Below are 18,609 nucleotides of genomic sequence, written 5' to 3' on the forward strand. Positions count from 1 at the left end.
ACACCACGTTTAGTGGAAGTAGATTTGCATCCCTTTGGGTTTTTGACTGAAGCACACACCCATCTCCTTCCTGCCTCCCTGGAACTGGTTCAAGATTTGGAGAGAAGGGTTTGTTTGGGGGCGTTTCCTTGGTCTTATCTCTGTCTGAGCATATGCTAGGGTTGAATTTATTTTGACCCTTCCACTTTAAATTTGGAACCGAAACAAGAGTTTAAAGTACGACAGGAGAAGAGTCTGCTGAACTTTAAACATGAGGGATCCAGGGAGGAAGGTGCGTACATGCATTCAGAAGCCTTCTCATAGAGGTTGGCCATCTTTATTCGTATACATAATTTTAAGCTGATAACTACTAGGCAAAGGGAAATATTTAAGACTACATTAAGATATATGTGATGCTTATATTGTGTGCTTATGTGCTTAATTTTACAGCAATGCCTCCAGTATTGAGTTTTGAAATTGATAGCAGAAAAAGTCAATTCTGAGTTTTTATTTGAAAATCTTTTAGGAGGATGAGTATTTATAAGGAAAAATGAATATATCATCTGTGACTGATCTCCAGTGGAATGACTAAAAAAGTATAGATGTTTTAGGCATTTCATCATTTTTTCTTCTAAAGCATAAAATTTAAGAAGCTATAAATGGTTATTATTAGATAAGATCACCCATATTCTCCTCAGAGTTGAGAAACAAATATCTCTCCATTGCTTATTACTTACCTTTGTCTAGTGGTTTTGTGCATGGTACTTTGAGTGGGCTGGACTGATTTCTTCCTTGACTGATCTTTTCCAGAGCCTGGCCCAACTAGAAAATCTGTGCAAACAGCTTTATGAGACAACAGACACAACCACTCGACTCCAGGCAGAGAAAGCCTTGGTTGAATTCACCAACAGCCCTGATTGCCTGAGCAAGTGCCAGCTACTCCTCGAAAGAGGAAGTGTACGTAAGATTTGAAGAATCCTGAAGGAGAAGAAAAGTTTAGGAAAGTGTATTCCAAGTTTAAGGGTGAATTGGGATAGTTTGTGTTCCATAACCCTTCTAGCTGCCTCTGACTTCTTAATTTCACCTTTAAAAAGCACCATAGCTAGCCACAAGGTTGACAGTGAAAGGACACACAGCCTCATCAGGAAAATCTCATTGAATATATATTTTATTCTGTCATTTTTCATCTTGAATCAAATTTCTGGGACTTTTTTTCTGTTTCTCACAATTAAGTACCACTTCATATCCTTTACTGACAAGACAGAGCTGTATATGAATGATCCTTCCTACCCACATAGCCCATGTCACTGTGCAAGCACCCTAGTGGTCTCTGAGGCCTCCTGTATACCACAGCTGCTGCTTATTGCCTTGCAGGTGTGAGGAGTGGGGAGGAATCCACAATGAAAACCACAAGTCATTGTTTTAAAAATGGAATCAGAACCTCTTGGAGCTAAAAATGGCAGTGTAGTGATCAATGTAATGCTGTCAATGAGACATAGTTTGATTCAATTAGCATTTGGGGCAAGATGGAGGTCTTAGAAAGGCTAAGTAAGAGTCCAACCAGGGCATCCTGAAAGGGCCCTGAAAGAGTCAGAATCCCAACTAGACTAGCAGCTAGCATTCTGCTTAAGACGGGAAGGATATGTGGAAAGAACAAAAGCAGTTAATTTGTTTTGAAGGTAAAATTCTAGATGACTTCATGTTTGAATTTTCATTGACATTGTTACAGTATTTGTTTAATTGGCTAAAAATTACCCTTCAGTAGCTAAGAGAGCTAACTCTTTTTCCAAGCATAGGAAGGTTACAGAGTCCTGGTCAGAGACTATATAGTGCTCTGTTCCATTTTTGCATGTAGTATGTTATGTATTTCTTTCCAGTCCCTTAATCTTAGATTGACCCACTTATATTTGTATATTTTGTGCTAAAGGTCAAGCACAACCAGCTCTTCCAGGTGACTTCCACTGGAGCCATACATTATCATCTCTGACACTGTTAATTCCAGATCTTCATGTTGACAGTCAGTAAATAAAACAAGCTGCAATAAAACAGGATTGGTGTGGTACTAAAAACAGTTATAGTGGATTCTTCCTTCTAATCTCTATTGATTTAGCAGATTTATTGAAGTTATGTATAAAAACCACCTAGACGTTGTATAGTGTATAGTTACAGTTGTATGTCGTATTCTGTAGAGTAGCCTCTTGCATTATTAGTGTTTGACACACCTGCTCTAATCAGTTTAAACCATATTCAGGGGTATTGAAAAAAAAATGTCAAAGTCACTTCATAGATTTTGTTTCTTAAGCATAAATTTTTGTTTGTAACTGGTGGTATTATGCAGTGCCTGTGGATAGCCTACTGTTTTAAGGATTTTTAATGTTATAGGAAATTGTCCTTGACCTTTGATTAAATTATTTTTAGTGGGTCTGAGTCTGTCCCTGTTATATGACGTTATCATAATAGAAACATGTGGAAGATTTCGCACATAGCTCTTTTTTATACATTATGGTCAGTTGGAATGCTCTGATTCTCCAGAAGTTTAAAACTCATAAAATCCACATGGAGAATGTGCTAATACTATACCCTTACATATAGGGCATGATTTTTCTTTCTCATAAATGTTATAAATTTACTTTAAAACTAGCATATACATCTCGCAAAACTGGATCTGATAGCCATGCTGATGTAAAGATGTAGTTGCACAATGTAGTGGTTCCCTCTGACACTGCATTGTTTTTGTTTTAACTTTCTAATGGTATACTATAGAGTTGAACTTTTTGAACATCACTGTAACAAGGCTTTTAACAGAAGATTACTTGGTTTAAATGAAAGAAGAGATCCATCTTCTAAAGATTTGTCTTCTTAATAACTCTCTGAAATGATCTTCTCTAGAGTGGGCCCCCTCTGAGTGACGCAGAATCTACACTGGATTCAGTTCCATCAGGCCATTCACTTTATACTGTACCTTGTTCATACTGAAATCAGCTCAGTGAACATATACTCTATGTGGGACTCATTTTTCCTTAGACCCTCTAAAATGCAGAGGATCAGATAGGGCAAAACTGATTAATATTTCTGGAATCTGAGCATAGATCTCCAAATAAAAAACAAAACCTCGTGACTGAGTAACTCAATAAAATTGAATTCTGAGTCCTTTTCCTCATCTTTCCACAGTCCTCTTACTCCCAGTTACTGGCAGCTACATGCCTTACAAAGCTTGTATCACGCACAAACAACCCTCTACCATTGGAGCAACGCATAGATATTCGTAAGTAGAGAATCTGTTTTCTCTTCAAGAAATTGTATGTTTAATGATATGCTAGTAATTAAATGTATGTTGTTTGATAATGTTCTGAAATTGGTAAGCATACAAAATATATAGAATCTAGTTTTTTTCCTAGAATTTGGGGCTTTTAAAAGTATAGAGGATCTTATATAATTATTTTTAGATAAAGTCCTAAGTCATCCCATTTGTTAGGAGGTTTCTTTCCTTTGGTCCCTACTACCACTATTAACTAAGAAAAATATTGTTAAGAATTTTGAGTTCTGTACAAGCATGTTATTTAGCTATCTAGGAGTAGATTCACAGTTGCCATATTCCAGGGTCTTCATTGTGACAGGTATAAAATCCTGAATTGAAAAGCCTACTAATCATAAATTCAAAGTCCCATTTCTCAGTTGCATTAAGAATTAAGAGAATATAACAGAAACAAGAATTACGGAGACTTAGGAGAAATGGATATGTTTTCTTTTTTTCTTTTTTATCTCCAGTTACAACTCTTCTTAAAGCTACATTATGACTTGCACATTCTTACTGTTAGATATATCACCATGTTAGAAAGCAGGGAGAAAAAAAAATAATAGAAGAAAACTAAGGCAATCATGGGAAATAAGCTAAATTTATCATTTCCTGGATGTTTAATATATTTAAAGATGTGTGCCCTTCCCTGGCAGAGATTTCCGATTATGTGGATTTTTTTTGTTTTGTAGGGAACTATGTGCTCAACTACCTTGCCACTCGGCCAAAGTTGGCTACTTTTGTGACACAAGCACTTATTCAGTTATATGCCAGAATCACAAAACTGGGCTGGTTTGACTGTCAGAAGGATGACTACGTCTTCAGAAATGCAATCACAGATGTCACAAGGTTCTTACAGGTACGATGTGTATATGTGATGGAGTAGGAATGTGAGAAGCAACATGTATGTGCTTATATAGTGATCTTTTTTTTTCCTTTTTTTTTTAATTACACAAAATGGAATTATTTTATACATTCTCTTCTATGTCTTTTTTACCTTTAATGTTCCTTAGCTTTATATGTTTACATGTCAGCACAAACTCCATTTTTTCTAATGCCTGTATACTATGCCAGTCTTAAAATACCATAACTTAATTAACTAATGTCTTATAGGTGGACCTTTAGTTTGGTTCTATACTTTGTTAAGTAGACACATCAGTGAATATCCTAAAATAATTACACCTGTCATACGTGGAATAAGTATGTGTTTCTAGGGATCCCTGGGTGGCGCAGCGGTTTGGCGCCTGCCTTTGGCCCAGGGCACGATCCTGGAGACCCGGGATCGAATCCCACGTCAGGCTCCCGGTGCATGGAGCCTGCTTCTCCCTCTGCCTGTGTCTCTGCCTCTCTCTCTCTCTCTCTCTCTCTCTCTCTCTCTCTCTCTCTGTGATGTGACTATCATAAATAAATAAAGATTAAAAAAAAAAATTAAGTATGTGTTTCTACGGTGATTTCCTAGCCTTAGAATTATACAGTCAAAGGGATATGTGTATTTTTGGCTTTCAAAGATATTTCCAAATTATCTTCAAAAAAGTTGTGTCCTACAACAATTAAAAGAATGCTTGCCTAGTCCTCTGTACCTCCACCCTAGGAACTCAGCTGTTTATTTTTCCAATATTTAATAGGTAAAAAGAATTAGCATTTCAACATTTGAGTTATGAATGACAGAACAAATGTTCATGTTAATTTACACTTTTTTTTTTTCTGTGAACTTCCTATTTACATCTTCTGTAAATCTAGTTTTTGGTCTCTTTGTGAATTCTATTACACATCTACTTATTGCTTAACTTAGATGTATTTTGCCAGTTTCTCTTTGTATAATGGGTGTGGTATGATGCCATGAGTATGTTTTAAATACAAAAGGTTTCAGTCTTGGGATCCCTGGGTGGCACAGCGGTTTGGCACCTGCCTTTGGCCTAGGGCGCGATCCTGGAGACCCGGGATCGAATCCCACGTCAGGCTCCCAGTGCATGGAGCCTGCTTCTCCCTCTGCCTATGTCTCTGCCTCTCTCTCTCTCTCTCTCTCTGTGTGACTATCATAAATAAATTTAAAAAAAAAAAATTAAAAAAAAAAAAAAGGTTTCAGTCTTGATGAAGTCAAAGTTAGCAGCCTTCCCGTGTAGCAGTTAATGTTTTATGTCCTGCAAAGCAACAGCCTTAAACTACCTTATCTGGGCGGTTTTAGTAGCTACACAGGATTCCACCATTTCCAAAGCGTGGCTGCAATTCCGTTGCTGAAACCTAGCTACACGCACCAACCTGTGCCTTACGTTGTTTTTACCAGGATAGTGTTGAATACTGCATCATTGGCGTCACAATTTTATCTCAGCTAACCAATGAAATTAATCAAGTAAGTGCTACAGCCTTCCTCATTGAAGTAAGTGCCATATTTTTTCTTAGTATTGGTGTTTTCTGCTATGTGTGGGATGATCTTTTTTGGCAGTTGTGTGCTTTTGCGGTAAGTGATTAATGCCCTTTGAAACAATAGTTCCATTGGGTTTTCCTCTGTAAGTGCAGCCTACCTCATTCTTAATGTCCTGGTCCTCTTCTGTCTCCAGAACATTTTATCCTCCACCAGCTCTCCTTGCTGGTATTAATGTTCATTGTGAGAGCTGAGAGCAACTGTCCTAAGTCAAAACCTTAATGAATTACTGCTTTGCTAATCAAAGAGAATGCATCCAAAAAAGGGATCACAAAACTGGAACCAGAACCATTTGTGTGCCACTTCTGCTAAATACATTAGTATGTGTTTATAATCCTTTAAAACTCAATTCCTATATGCAATTATTAAGGACTTTTCTGGTGATCTTTTTAGAATGCATAAAACATTCTACTAAATACCAAATAATTTTTTGAGTAGTCCTTGATGTCACAGGTTACTACAGAGGAAACACCAGTGGCTTTCTTTCGCTCTGTCTATTATTATTATTTTTTTTTAGTCATTTACTTTTGTATCCAGCTAAAATTTTGTAATTATTGAACAGGCCACTATTAATATTAGTTGTGACATCTCACCCTTCAGTCGCAAGCTGTGAATTACATTGGCATCACTGTTGCTATTGCGCATATTTATGCAGATCTGTATATTAACCCTGAGAAATTTTAACTATGAAGCAGTACTATTTTAAATGCATCAACCTCTGGCCATTTAAACTCTCTGTCACATGCGATCCCCACTATGGTCAGTAATATCAAAATAATAATAGCTTGTACTTCTGAGTTGCTGATGTGTGGCAGGTGCTGTTCTAAGCAATTTACTGATAGCAGCTAATTTTATTCTCACAATAATCCTGGGAGGTAGGTTCCATCACCATCCCATTTTCTAGAGAAGGAACCTGAGGCACATAAAGGTCAATAATTTGCCTAAGGGGGATCCCTGGGTGGCGCAGCGGTTTGGCGCCTGCCTTTGGCCCAGGGCGCGATCCTGGAGACCCGGGATCGAATCCCACATCGGGCTTCCGGTGCATGGAGCCTGCTTCTCCCTCTGCCTGTGTCTCTGCCTCTTTCTCTCTCTCTGTGACTATCATAAATAAATTAAAATTTTAAAAAAAATAATAATTTGCCTAAGGTATCACAGGTAGCAAGCAAGCATATCAGAATTTAAACCCATATAGTCTTACTACGGAGCCTGTACTCTTAACTAATTTACTATTGAACCACTGTTACCTTTGTAATAGGAGAGCGTGCATTAACTGAGGACATAGATTGTGCTGTTAATGTTCTCCTCTTTGAAGTTTGCCCCCCCCAAAATACACCAGTCTTGATATTTTGAACTCTAAAATTTTGTCTTTCTTAATAAAACAATAGAAATATGTGTAATATATTTAATGTGTGTAGTTATTCTCTGTATTATGATCAGTGTAAATGATTATATATGGAATATGGTATATAATCTGGCAATGCCATACTATCCAAGACATTTATGGTAACACAGTGACACTGAAGCTAGAATTGGGAGGTATTTTGAACCTCTGCCAAACTTAGTTTTCTTTTATTTATTTATTTATTTATTTATTTATTTTTTTTTTATTATTTATTTTTTTTTTTTTTTGGTTGTCAGATTTGAATCAGAAAGCTTATTTCTGTTATCCCTGTTTGAACTTCGAAATAAAATCAAGGGGAGGGGTGCCTGGCTGGCTCAGTCAGAAGATCACCTGACTCTTGATCTCAGGGTCGTGAGTTTGAACCCCACGTTGGGTGTAGAGATTACTTAAATAAAGCCTTTAAAAAGAAAATCAAGGAGAGTCTATAACCTGATTGTCAGAAATCTTGCTGTATTCTTTAATGTGCCAGCGGCAAATGAACCCCTTCTCAGATAAATTGATTGGTATATAGAAGAGACTTAAGCTTTTAGTAGGTGGTTGGTCTAAAAAACCCCCTGGTTGTGGTTTGGTGCCTGCCTTTGGCCCAGGGTGCGATTCTGGAGTCCTGGGATCGAGTCCTGCATCAAGCTCCCGGTATGGAGCCTGCTTCCTCCTCCTGTGTCTCTGCCTCTCTCTCTGTGTCTAAAATAAATAAATAGATAGATAAATAGATAAATAAATAATAAATAAATAAATAAATAAATATCTTTTAAAAAAATAAAATAAAAATTCCCTGGTAACCTTGAAACCCCTTTGTATTCCACTTACCGAAGTGCCTGTATTATGTCAGGAACAGAGGGCATACTAAAGAAGTAAAAGAGCCTTTAACCACAAAAAACCTTAAAGTTTGGCTGAGAAGAGGGGAACAGGAAAAAGTGAGAGACCAATGCAGCCCTTCAATTAAGTGCTCACTTCTGGGGTAGAGACTATGTGTTGAAATAGGTTAGAGAAGGCAGAGGGTGTTATGGACTATTGTCAGCATAAGTTCATGACTGTCGGTTAATGGCTGCTTTGGAAATGCTGTGGTAACTTTAGCCCTGGGTAGATTGTTTACCAAACCCAGTGCCACTGTCTATTTCTGAGACAACCCACAGTATAACATGCTAGTAATTATTAGCACTATCTGCCAGCAATTGGTTAAATTTTACCTCCCTAAGTGCAGAGGAAGTGAAAACTTGGCAGTAGAGATGCTTACCCCTTTTTCCATCTTCTGTCTGTAAGCTAAAGACATATCCTGGCTAGCTGTTAGCAGCTTATTATCCTTTGCATCCTCTCATTATACGTCAGTTAACAGTGGTTTAAACATTAAAAATGTATTTTGTATGTAAGTTGATTTTATTAGAAATCCTACTTTATTTGAAGTCTACATGAAATATTTTTCTTTGCAATTAATTCTAAAACTTGGATTGGCTTATCTTTCTGCACAGGCCGACACCACCCATCCTTTAACCAAGCACAGAAAAATAGCCTCTTCTTTCCGAGATTCATCGTTATTTGATATCTTTACACTTTCCTGCAATTTACTAAAACAGGTGAGATTATATGTCGGGCCCTGCTTCCCAGTCCCCTTTGAAAGGATGAGAATGTGTGATGAGGACCTGTTAAAGATCAACTCTAAGCTGACCTCTCAAGAGTTGGTACAGCTCTCACCATCTTTCACGAAACACTTGTCTCCAGGATGTGGAAGGAAGTGCCACACTGACCACAAACATTAGAGAGGGGACTGGAACCAGAACTGTTCCCCTAAGCAAAGTGCAGTAAGTGAACACGTATCCCAAGGAATCTAGTTTACCACAAAGTTTGGGATTTTGTTGTCTGCTTTTTTATACCCACATAAAATCTTCCTGCATGGAGGAAAGGCATGTTAGCTTTATGATGTTTGGATTCTCAGAGCTCTAAAAGCAGGTTCAGACTGCATTGTTAGCATACTGAAACGGCTGGCTCCCCTGCCTCCTGCTGAGTTACAGGCAGCACATAAACAAGCAACATCTGTAAGGAAAAGTAGGTTTTGAATTTTTAACATCCATCTAGATTTCATAACCCGAAGGGGCAGACAGTTACCACATAAGGAAATTACCTGTTTTAAAACAGAAAATGGGTGCTGAGGTCCATTTATGGATGAGTTTAACTAGAAAGGAAATGCTCACCTATTTGTCGTGCACATTGATAGCAATCTGTAGGGTCCCCATAGAAAGCTAAATGAGGTTAGCTTCTGGCTGTCTCTTCATTTTGGGTTGTCTATTTGGTTTGGTTTGTTGTGGGGTTTATTCTTAGTCTCATTTTCCATTATGCTTCGAGTTTTAGAAGCAAGTTTGGATTCTTTGTGTTGTCCCAGTTAATGATGTTCATTTTTTTTCCTCAATTGCCTAGTTCTACCTCAGAATTCCCACAGTCCTCGAGTTGGGCAAGCTGCCTGGCAAAAAACTATTGAACCCTCTAAGGTGGGGAAGCTTTTGATAAAACTGAAGATTGAATCCTCCTGGCCGATACCATCAAAAATAATTAGCCAACTAGTCACTGAAGTCAAAGGCCCCTTCTAGAACTAACTAGGATCTCATAGCGAATGGAGTACCCACCCATCCCATATTGCTTCAGAATCCCATGTGCTCACTATGTGTACAACATGTAAAGAATACATGTCAAAAGGAAGATTTCTTTAAATACCAATTTCATGTTTTTACAGTAAATAAGAAGCTAGGATTTTCATAGTGACATTAAGGTGACACAAGTGCAGCATCTTTTGCAGGGGAAACATCATTTTGTTGAGTTGAAATGCTGCCCTCCTTTTCTGGCTTAACAGCCTTCTCAGGAGTCTGGCAGCCAGCTTGGAAGAGAGGAGTGATTGTTTGGGCCTCATTATGTGGTAATTTTTACAGGCTTCAGGAAAGAATCTAAACTTGAATGATGAAAGTCAGCATGGCTTGCTCATGCAACTGCTCAAACTCACTCATAACTGCCTAAACTTTGATTTCATCGGCACTTCTACTGATGAGTCCTCAGATGACCTGTGCACAGTACAGATTCCCACCAGCTGGAGATCAGGTAATAGCACTGTGCCACCTAGAATAAACTGCTGCCCAGCCCTACATAACGTCTGCAGGATGATCTGAAGAACCCCTGACAGTCCCTTGCTGGCTTTTAGAGAAAACTTAGGAGGTCAGCATCTGTCTTGAAAAAGGGAGAAAGAGAGTATTGGATGAATCTTACAGATCCCTCAGCTTGGGAGAACTTTGAATTACTGGGTTACTCACAGATGTGAGTTTGACCTTCTCACATTCATCACCAATAGACTTCTGTGATCTTACTCATTTCAGGTCACTTCTAGATTTAAACATAAAATCGGAGAATAGAACTTGTTTTTGTGTTCTTCAGGATCAAACTTCTTCCTTTAAACACATTCCTGATTGTCTTAAGTTCTCTGAGAATCATAAGAATGAATCTGCTCCATAGAGGAGCTAAAACCTAGTACTTTAAAAAATGAGAAAACAGGAAAAACAAAGAGCCCCTTTTAGCTTATCAGTTTGAAAGGAAATAAACACTGAGAAAAGCAGAGGATGTGCCCCCTAATACATAGTGCTGTAAGTATGCCGCTAGCAATGAGCAGACGCACTCAGTAATGACTCCTTTGTCTCTTTTCAGCATTCTTAGATTCTTCAACTCTGCAGCTGTTTTTTGACCTGTATCATTCCATCCCTCCTTCATTTTCACCTCTGGTGAGTCAGGCCCACAGTTTACAAAGCTAACCTACTACTAGAAAGTAGCAATGGTGAATGAGCCTTATGCTCATTCATTTTGTTGTACCAAATCACACAAGTAAAGCATGTGATACTAGGAATACTAGGGTTAGTTATCTAGCGTTTTGTGGTAAAGCTCGTGGCCTAAAAATACTTGCAGTAAAGTCTTAATTCTCTTTAAATTTTTCCCGCTAAAGACAAATTGCTGCAGATGTCAAGGCTCTTTTGGTCTCATCTTGAATCTTGACTTTATACTGTACTGTTTGAGAACAGCCACAGGCTACAGTAGAGGAGGTTCAGCTTGTATTATCTAATTAAAAATTATCCTGCCCAAAATTTTTGAATATCCTTCAGGCATGTATTACATGAGTGCTAACTGGAAACTGTAAGGGGAAGGCACATTTGTATACTATCCTGTATAACATTCGAGAGCTCTTGGAATGATGCATTTCTCCTTTAAAACAGTAATTACCATCCTCAAATCTCAGAGTTCATCCAGGTCCTGAAAGACACTGGCCTAGTATTTCAGATTGGTATAAAATGCTACTGTACGAAACACAAACCAAACAGTAAAGTAATGGGTGTTTTACTTAGTATTTGTTTTCCTGGTTATTATGGTACTTTTCCAAATGTAGACCTTAGCTCTAGTAGAAACATGAATTCAATATTGTTTGTATCATTAGGTTTACTTCAGGAAAAGGTAGCTCACTCGAGAGAGGTAGTTTGTGAAAGGCCAATTGGTAAAGATGTGGGCAACACTAAGGGAATCCAACAAGGAGTGGTGAGGTGAGGTACACCCTCTAGGGGGTTGCAATAGTGGGGAGCCCTAGTGGGCAAGAAGAGGAAACACTGGAAAGAGCTGAAGCTGTGATTTGGTGACAGCTGGACGGCAGAGGGAGGGGACACTGCCAGTCATGGCCCAGCCAGGGGTCCAGAAGGGATGCCTCTTTTCTTCCCGCCTTTAATCTCTCCCCAGTACTTTGCAGTGATTGAAGCCTACTAGAGGCAAGAGGGCAGCGGAGCTCTGGCCACGTTACTGGTGGGCAGAAGTCAGCCTCCCAGGGAACAGAGCAATCTGGAGAATGATAGAAGATAGATCTGGAGGGGCAAACAATATTAATATCTAACACAGTGGGGAAAGGGTAAAATGTTTTCAGTGTAAAGCCTATTCTTTTTCAGGACACAGATCTAATTCGGTTATTTCATTATGGCAAAACCTGATTAGCCAAAAGTCTTAATGAAGTAGGGAAAACTAAAATTTAAACTATGAACTGTATGGTATTTTCAAGCCTTAAATATATGTATCTTAAGAACCAAAGAAGCTATTGGGTGGTCAAAGAATAATACTTAATTTCCAGACTATGAATTTAACTAGTTAGCATGGTAACTTGTATCTAATTATCTTTTTCTTTTCTTTCAATAAAGCTTTTTCGAGTATTGTTAGCTGCACCTTCCCTTATCTTTCTATATTGTTATAATGGTAACAGAGGTTGAAAGGATAGAGTTAGTGGCATATGTAAAGAAGAATATTATAGGAGGGGAGAGGGATAGTATGGAGTAGCCATATCATCTTTTAATCAGTTGTGTTTGGGTTGTGCCTGCTTTTTAGGTATTATCCTGCTTAGTACAGATTGCCTCAGTCAGAAGATCCCTGTTTAACAATGCAGAGAGGGCCAAGTTTCTCTCACATCTTGTTGATGGTGTTAAACGAATACTGGAAAACCCACAGGTAAGAGTTTTGAGAATTTATTTTTATTTGAATACATATATAAATAATGTATGTTGTGCGTGTGTATGTATGTGATTAGTATATGCCTTTCTGTTGGGTCAGAAGGAGATCCATCTAAAGGCCACACTTAACAGAAATCCTAGAGAGTCATTCTTCAGATTTAAGTGAATCTGTATCTGTAGACAGATTCTTGAGAGTGTTTACCCAAATGGGGAGCTTGTATCCTCTAGTATCAGAAATGCAGGAGTTGGGGGAAAGGATACTTTGACATGAGAAAATAAGGAGAGACCTAGTCATTTTTCTCCCAAGAAATTAAGAATCTAGAGTTTGGGTTTTGTTTTTGTTTCCTTTTTTTAATGTACATTATTTACCAAAGTGTATAGGGCTGCTTTTAGGTAAGAAGGGAGATATTCCCATTCCAGTATTCATTCCATAACTTGATTGCCCTTTTTGTGTTTTTCAGTCCCAAAGATTCCGCCAACGCTTAGTTCTTTTAAAGTACTACTTCTCTACACTAGGAAATACCATATAAGCATTTCATTTTTAAATATACTCAGTTCTGTCCCTCTTGGTAATAATTCTTTTTTTAAATTGAAGTTAGTTGACTCAGAATGTACATTAGTTTCAGATGTACAGCGTAGTGAAACGATTCTCTATGTTAAGCCATGCTTACAAGTGTAGCTCCCATCTGTCACCACAGAATCCTTTTACAGTATCATTGACTATATTCCCTGTGCTGTGCCTCATCCCCGTGACTTCTTCACTGCATAAGTGGGAAGCCTGTGTTTCCCACTCCCCTTCGTCCATTTTGACCATGTCCCCAGTGCCTCCCCTCTAGCTACCCTGTTTGTTCTCTTTATTTATGGATCTGTCTCAGCTTTTTTTGTTTGTTTGTTCTTTTGTTTCATTTTTTAGATTCCACATATAAGTGAAGTCCTATGGTATTTGTATTTCTTTAACTGACTTAGTTCACTTAGTATAATACCCCATAGGTCCATCCACTTAATCACAAGTGGCAAGATCTTGGTCTTTTTTATGGTGGAATAATATTACATTGTATGTATATGCATGTATGTAGGTATACGTGTATGTGATTTATATACACACACACATACCACTTATTCTTTATTCATTTGTCTATAGTGGACACTTAGGTTGCTTCCATAGCTTGATTATTGTAAATAATGCCACAGGACACAGAGGGTTGCATATATCTTTTCAAATTAGTGTTTTTGTTTTCTTTAGGTAGATAACCAGTAGTGGAATTACTGGATCATACAGTATTTCTATTTTTAATTTTATGAGGAACCTCCATACTGTCTGCCACGATGACTACACCAGTTTGCATTCCCACCAGCAGTGCATGAGGGTTCCTTTTTCTCCACATCCTCACCAGCACTTGTTCTTTCTTGTCTTTTGGGTCAAGTTTTTAGGTTTTTTTGTTTTGGGTTTTTGTTTTTGTTGTTGTTTTGCTTTGTTTTTTATGCCCCTATGTAGGCTCCCTGTTCAGCAAGGAGTCTGCTTCCCTCCCTCTGCCCCTCCTTGTGCTCGTGTGTGTGCACATACACGCTCTCTCTCTTTCTCTCTCTCAAATAAATAAATAAAATTTTTTTAAAAAGAGGGATGCCTGGGTGGCTCAGCAGCTAAGCGCCTGCCTTCAGCCCAGGGCATGATCCTGGAGTTCCAGGATCGAGTCCCACATCGGGCTCCCTGCATGGAGCCTGCTTCTCTCTCTGCCTTTGTCTCTTCCTCTCTTCTGTGTATCTCATGAATAAATAAATAAAATCTTTAAAGAAAAAGAGACGCCTGCATACCTCAGTGGTGGAGTGTCTGCCTTTGGCTCAGGGCATGATCCCAGGATTCCAGGATCAAGTCCCACATCAGACTTCCTGCATGGAGCCTGCTTCTCCCTCTGCCTGTGTCTCTCGTGAATAAATAAGTAAATAAAATCTTTAAAACAAGAGAGAGTACATGCTCTAAAAAAGTAAATAATTTTTTTTAAAAAGTAATATGCTTTAGTGACTGAGCCAGACAGGTGCCCCAGTATTTCTGTCTTTTTAATAACTAGCTGTTCTGACAAGTTGTAAGGTGATATCTCATTGTGGTTTTGATGATTAGTGATATTAAGCATATTTTCATGGGTCTGTTGGCCATCTGTATGTCCTCTATGGGAAAATGTCTCTTCAGATCCTCCCATCATGTTTTAACCAGATTGTCAAGTTCCATGAGTTCTTATGTATTTTGGATACTATCCCCTTATCAGATATATCCATTTGCAAATATCTTTTCCCATTCAGTAGGTTATTTTTTCATTTTGTTGATGGTTTCCTTCACTATGCAAAAGCTTTTTATTTTGGTATAGTCCCAATAGTTTATTTTTGCTTTTTGTTTGTCTTGCCTGAGGACACATATCCAAAGAAATGTTGCTGTGGCTGATATCAAGGAGATGACTGCCTACTTTTTCTTCTAGGAATTTTATGGTTTCAAGTCTCATGTTTAGGTCTTTAGTCCATTTTGAGTTTATTTTTCTGTATGATGTAAGGAAGTGGTCCAGTTTCGGCTTTTTGCATGTTGCTGTCCAGTTTTCCCAACACCATTTATTGAAGACTGTTAAAAAGGCATTTATTCATTCAGCAAATATGTAGAGCACCTACTATGTGTTAGGGATATGGTAGTGAACAAAACAAAGTATGCTAATCAAGGAAGACCAATGTAAGAAAACAGTTAAATACGTTGGTATAATATGCAAACAAATCCAAAGTGTTTGATTATAAAGTAAATATATAAACATACTAGTATAGGATCTTTAAAACTTATTATAGCGATGATAATATAATGTAAATAAATTAAGTATTTGTGTAACTTTGCCACTGAAGTATAGTCTTATTTACTGATAAATTTGACAGATGTAGAAATGAAAATTTCATGATCTTTGATCAGTGGGAAGCAAACAGACCAGTCACATCCTCAGTTGTGCCTCTTTTCTATTATTAATCAGCTTTACAACTTTAGGCAAGTAATGTGATCCCTCTGGGCTTCCATTTCAGACTTTAAATTGAGGCTCCTAATTTCATCTCACAGGATGATTGATAAGAACAGATGAGATAATAGATGTGACCATCTCTTTTAAAAGTTACATCTTTAAAAATTGTTTTTAAACCATTCTATAGATGTATCTTTCTAAGTGAGGGCATGTAGCTCAGATTAAATGATTATCCCCTCGTGCCATCCCAAATGTCATTCTGGAAGTATAGTGCATCACATTTTACATTTTATTTTCCTCCTGTGCTGTCACCAGAGTTTATCAGACCCAAACAATTACCATGAGTTTTGCAGACTACTGGCCCGATTGAAGAGTAACTATCAACTGGGAGAATTAGTAAAGGTGGAAAACTATCCTGAGGTCATCCGATTGATAGCTAACTTCACAGTGACCAGCCTACAGGTTTGTCTTTGATTGCTTGTCTCTCTTTACTACACATTGGAACCTCTTCTCTTGCTCATTGGTTTTAAACTTATAAGAATACAGGCATACCTCATTTTATTGCACTTCACAGATGATACTATGTTTTTTACAAGTTGAACGTTTATGGCAACCCTGCATTGAGCAAGTATGTCCGTGCCATTTTTCCAACAGCACTTTATGTCTCTGTGTCACATTTTGGTAGTTCTCATAATATTTCAGACTTTCTCCTGTTTGTTATAGTGATCTGTGACCAGTGATTACAACTGCCTGAAAGCTCAGATGATGATTAGCATTTTTAGCAATAAGATATTTTTTAGTTAAGGTTATGTACATCGTTTTTTTAAGACATAATGCTGTTGCACACTTACTAGATTGTAGTGTAAAACATAACTTTCTTCTATGTGCTGGAAAACCAAAAAGTTCATTTGACTTGCTTTATAGCAGTGGTATGGAATCAAACCCATAGTGATATCTCCAAGATGTGCCTGTATTCCCTTTTTTCCCCCAGGCAAAAATGAATATAAATTTAGGGCAACCCTGCAGAGTAGTTACTGCAGCCTGCTTGTTTGCCTAACAAAGTGCAAGGAGTTTGGTTAGAGCAGCATGTGGGAGCTGCAAGGATAATATTTACATTATCACTTTAAAAAGGGAAGACTAGAACAGAGAGCCAGACAGAAGAATAAAGAGAAAGCCAGTGGCCTCTTTCATAGTCATGTAATATAGGACAGTGGTTCTCAAATTTTATGGCTTGCATCAAAATCATCTGAGGAGTTTGATGAAAAATACAGGTGCTGTGTTTTACCCCCATAATTTCTTGCTTCGGTAGGTCCAGGTGGATCCTTGGTGTCTCTGTGTCTAACAGGTTCTCCGGGTGATTCTCATGGATACTAATGTTTGAGAACCACTTACACAAGACTTTCCTTGTGGGAAGGCTTGGACAACCAGCGTAGAACAGCTCTTTTTATTAGATTGTTAATCTCTGAAATACTAATAAGCACATTACATGAGTTGTCATGCACAGAACAAAGCCCATAAACATTTATCCCTTTTTTTTTTCTTAAGTCAAGTGGAATGGGACTAATGTGTACAAAAAAATGAGAATATGCCTCCTACTCTTTTGATTCTCCTTAGCACTGGGAATTTGCCCCAAATAGTGTGCACTATCTCCTGAGCCTATGGCAGCGGCTGGCAGCCTCTGTGCCATACGTGAAAGCCACAGAGCCCCACATGCTGGAAACTTATACTCCTGAGGTCACCAAAGCCTATATCACGTCCCGTTTGGAATCTGTGCACATCATCCTGAGGTAAGGAAACTGAGACAGCCGCATGGTGTCAGACTTGACAGAGGTCAGACACCCAGTTGTCAAGAGCGCACTTGACTTGGGCCTCCTTGGAGCTGACGCCATATTAAACGGCCATTTCCTCATGTCAGCCGAATAGCAGGTGGAGCATAAAATCTGAGAACAGGCTTTCTCTGCAGCATCCTGATTCATAGCCCCCTTTTTTGCCCTCCTTACCGATCTCTTTGAATACAAGGTATATAACAATGTTCTCTTTGTCCTTGGAGATGATTTCTTTTAAACGTGGCAGGAACATTTATAAGCTATAGATGACAAGAATTATCTATAAGTTATAGGTGCTCTAATTTCTTGAAGAAATTGGTGGATAAATAAGATGACACAATCCAGAGCTTACTAGAAGAGGGAAGAATCCTAGGCAGCTGATTATCAATTGCATGGTTTCTGTCTACCTTGACTGTTAACTGGACCAGAAATCTCTACCCAAAGAAATGTTAGACCCTTTCAGAAATGACCTATATAAATGAAGTTACTCTTTGTTTAGGGACCTTTCTTGTATATTTTTTCTGTTGGTTATTTTTCAGGGGAATTTACTTGGACTCTGAAGGTCTGGGTTTTTTTTAAAAATCAGATCTTAATTGGCTCAGAGTCAAGTGCATTTAATTGTCATAAGAGTTATAGGCTCAACTACTAATGACTTGAATCATTTCAAAATCAAGTATTTGTGAAGACCACTGGAAAATATTGTTCTATCAGCTACATAGTTTGTTTCTGAGGATTCAGCTGGTTTCAGTGAGGCATTGTTGAGGAGTGGTTACAGGTGTGGGCTCTGGGTCCAGAGAACCAATTAATAACCATGTGCTCTTGGGCAAGGTTATTAGAAGGATTAAATTACTGTGTCCTGGCCCAGTGTATGGACCATGGTACACACACAACTGTGACTCTTGTTGTATGGTAGTGGTGCTACAGCTGTTGGATTGTCATACTCTGATGTAGCAATAGACCAAGAGCTCAAGAGTATGACACAATTTTTAAGTCTAGGAGCCTAGAGAGAAGCTAGGACCTGGTATAGATCCATAGTGCCTCATCTGCGAGTCTAACATCCAAGATGTGAAAACTAAATTTTCTCATAAGTTTGGAATCAAAACTCATTCAGTGGCAAAATTTGTCATGCACTGATAAGAGACCATTTATAGTTTTTTTAAAAACTGCTTTGTATAACTATCCATGATGGTTCTACATTTT

General features: G+C 38.2%; 1 protein-coding gene across 2 annotated transcripts in view; it reads left to right on the top strand.

Annotated features, from left to right (window-relative positions):
• Positions 1–235: 235 nt before the first annotated feature.
• The window catches only part of XPO7 (exportin 7), a 40,631-nt gene continuing 22,257 nt past the window's right edge, over positions 236–18,609 (top strand). Inside the window, exons 1-11 of one of the 2 annotated variants that reach the window (XM_055346095.1) lie at positions 236–271; positions 790–936; positions 3,151–3,244; positions 3,967–4,133; positions 5,559–5,651; positions 8,565–8,669; positions 10,014–10,179; positions 10,777–10,850; positions 12,481–12,600; positions 15,899–16,045; positions 17,198–17,370. In XM_055346095.1, coding sequence (XP_055202070.1) covers positions 251–271; positions 790–936; positions 3,151–3,244; positions 3,967–4,133; positions 5,559–5,651; positions 8,565–8,669; positions 10,014–10,179; positions 10,777–10,850; positions 12,481–12,600; positions 15,899–16,045; positions 17,198–17,370 — 1,307 coding nt within the window. In that variant the 5' untranslated portion in view covers positions 236–250. The remainder of the gene's footprint in view (positions 272–789; positions 937–3,150; positions 3,245–3,966; positions 4,134–5,558; positions 5,652–8,564; positions 8,670–10,013; positions 10,180–10,776; positions 10,851–12,480; positions 12,601–15,898; positions 16,046–17,197; positions 17,371–18,609) is intronic. The other variant, XM_055346096.1, reaches the window with a different exon arrangement.

The sequence above is a fragment of the Nyctereutes procyonoides genome, unplaced genomic scaffold, assembly GCF_905146905.1.
Source record: "Nyctereutes procyonoides isolate TBG_1078 unplaced genomic scaffold, NYPRO_anot_genome, whole genome shotgun sequence".
Classification (NCBI taxonomy): Eukaryota; Metazoa; Chordata; class Mammalia; order Carnivora; family Canidae; genus Nyctereutes; species Nyctereutes procyonoides.